Below are 2,354 nucleotides of genomic sequence, written 5' to 3' on the forward strand. Positions count from 1 at the left end.
GGGGGAAGGGGGGAAGGGGGGGAGGAGGAGGAGGAGGCTGGCTAACTGGATCAGTGGGTCAGGGGTGGTGCCAGAAAAGCAGGTTGTGGGTGACTTCTGGCAGCCAGGGACTGCTGTCTTAACCCCAGCTGTTCTCCCAAATGCCAGTCTGAATGTAACAATCAGAAAGGGGCATGTGGGTTGCTCAACACCACGTGGAACCAGTATGGACACAAGCACACCAAGAGTAAGGGTCCAGCACTACCTTCCTGGGTGTTATTTTCTTAAGAGGGCAAAAGCTAGACCCACTTTTAACTGAAATGCAAGAGTAACATGATTTTTTTCTAATGTTAGACCTCAGCAGTTTGGGTTTACAAATGAGAAAGCTTTAATTTTTATTTGAGGGGATTCCTAAGGCTGGAAACAATTTAGAATCACATCCTCACTCAGACTGGGCAGAAAGAGACACTGGGGCAAATGCCAACCAGCAAAGAGTGGCAAGTAGTTTAAGAGCCTCAACATGGGTTTCAAGAGGAAATTTATCAATGACAGCTCCCCTAACTGGCCTTTTGGCATCGCACAGCAAGGACAGGCACTACCTTGTTTGTAGGGTACTCTTGTCCTGCACAGTTTGGATTCAGAATTGGTGCTTGACTCTTCAACTTCTAGAATCAATTTCACAAATTTCTCAATATACTTGTTCCTCAGTATCCATGGGAGATTGGTGACACCATTCAAGGACACCATAATCCTCAGAGGCTCAGGTCTGCTATATAAAGTAGCATAGCATCTGCATATAACCTATGCACATCATCCCATATACTTTTATCTCTAGGTTGCTAATGTTACCTAATACTACATAAATGCTATGTACATAGTCGTTAAACTATTGTTCAGGAAACAACGACAAGAAAGTCTGTACATGTTCAGTACAGACAAAAGTTTTTGAATACTTCCCATGGACATGGAGGGCTGATTGTATATTACTCTTCAGTCAGTTCTGAAGGCCCGACTCAGGCAGCTTTATTCACCCCAAAAGATGATTCAAGAACAGGGCAGCAATATAGAGTTCTAATTGACTCATGATAACAAACACTTGCAATGTTTACTCCAAGTTCCTAAGGAGAGCAGATGGTTTCAAGCCTGTTTTAAAACTGGAATATACCCTGAGTCACAAGTTTTTTTTGTTTTTGGTTGTTTTCTTAGTTCTTTAAAATGTGTGAAGGAGACATTATTGCATTGAACTGGTGAGACACGCATGCTGTGTTCTGATATATTGCATCACTAACCATGATTTCATGGGCAGTGTTTCCCATCTATAAAAGTGGACCCAACATCTCTTAACAATACCACAGCAGGAAGGTTTACAGGTTACCAAACATTTTCGAACAATAAGAAATTTAGGACTGGGGTTGTGGCTCAGGTTGCCTAGCATGTGTGAGGCACTGGGTTCGATTCTCAGCACCTCATACAAATAAATAAAAAAAAAGTCCATCAACAACTAAAAAATACTTTTTAAAAAATGAAATTTAGATGCATTGTAATATTTATAGGATGCTGAATATATGGCCATTGGGAAATATCAGGATTGTTGTACTATGTTGTCTCAATTAGGGGATTATCCAAATAAATGTCACCAAATTATTGTCTTTGTAAAAGCATTGAGGAGCCACAAATGAAATTCAAGGTACTACTATCAACCACAATCCCTGAAGGTAAACACATTGACTGAGTCTGTTAAATCAGCAAGGCCACTTTCCTCTAGTTAATTCTAACATCTGCTACTGGACTGTGCTCTGTGTAGTTAACCTTAAAAAAAAAAGAAAGTTATCTGAGTCTCTGAAAGCTGCTTTGCATGATAGAAGCGATGTTCCACTCACATAACTTACATCAAGCATGTGCCACAGGATTACTATCCTAAAGGTCAGATTTTTTTTTTTTTTTAACCAAATAGCCAAAGTTACACTGGTGGGTGGGTGGGGTCTTTATTTCTTCAGCCCTACCCCAATGCAAATCAAGAAGCATGCTAGAGCCCAGACCTACCTTTGTGACAGACAGTTCCTTGGATTTAGACTCAAACAGGTGCTCCAGTTTGGAAGTGTCCACCTTAATGGGTTCCAGTTTCGACCATAGGAATTCTCTGCAGCGGCGGTTGTTCTTACATGGCCAATCAAAAGGCCTGACTTCATTCCAGAACAGACGGATGGTCTTCTTTTTCTTGGTGAATGCGGGCTGACCCCTGGGTACCTGGGACCACCCTAAGCCCTGAGGAGAGTTAAACACTGGAGGAGGAGGAGCCAATAAATTACCAGGGACTGGAGGAGGTGGGACGCTGTCCAACAGGGGCGGTGGGGGCGGGGGTGGCAGACCCAGAA

General features: G+C 42.6%; 1 protein-coding gene across 1 annotated transcript in view; it reads right to left on the reverse strand.

Annotated features, from left to right (window-relative positions):
- Positions 1-2,354, reverse strand: part of Fhod3 (formin homology 2 domain containing 3) — a 389,221-nt gene that overhangs the window by 51,461 nt on the left and 335,406 nt on the right. The window contains exon 20 of the mRNA XM_048806588.1: positions 2,023-2,341. Coding sequence (XP_048662545.1) covers positions 2,023-2,341 — 319 coding nt within the window. The remainder of the gene's footprint in view (positions 1-2,022; positions 2,342-2,354) is intronic.

This window comes from Marmota marmota, unplaced genomic scaffold (assembly GCF_001458135.2).
Source record: "Marmota marmota marmota unplaced genomic scaffold, marMar, whole genome shotgun sequence".
NCBI classification, from domain to species: Eukaryota; Metazoa; Chordata; class Mammalia; order Rodentia; family Sciuridae; genus Marmota; species Marmota marmota.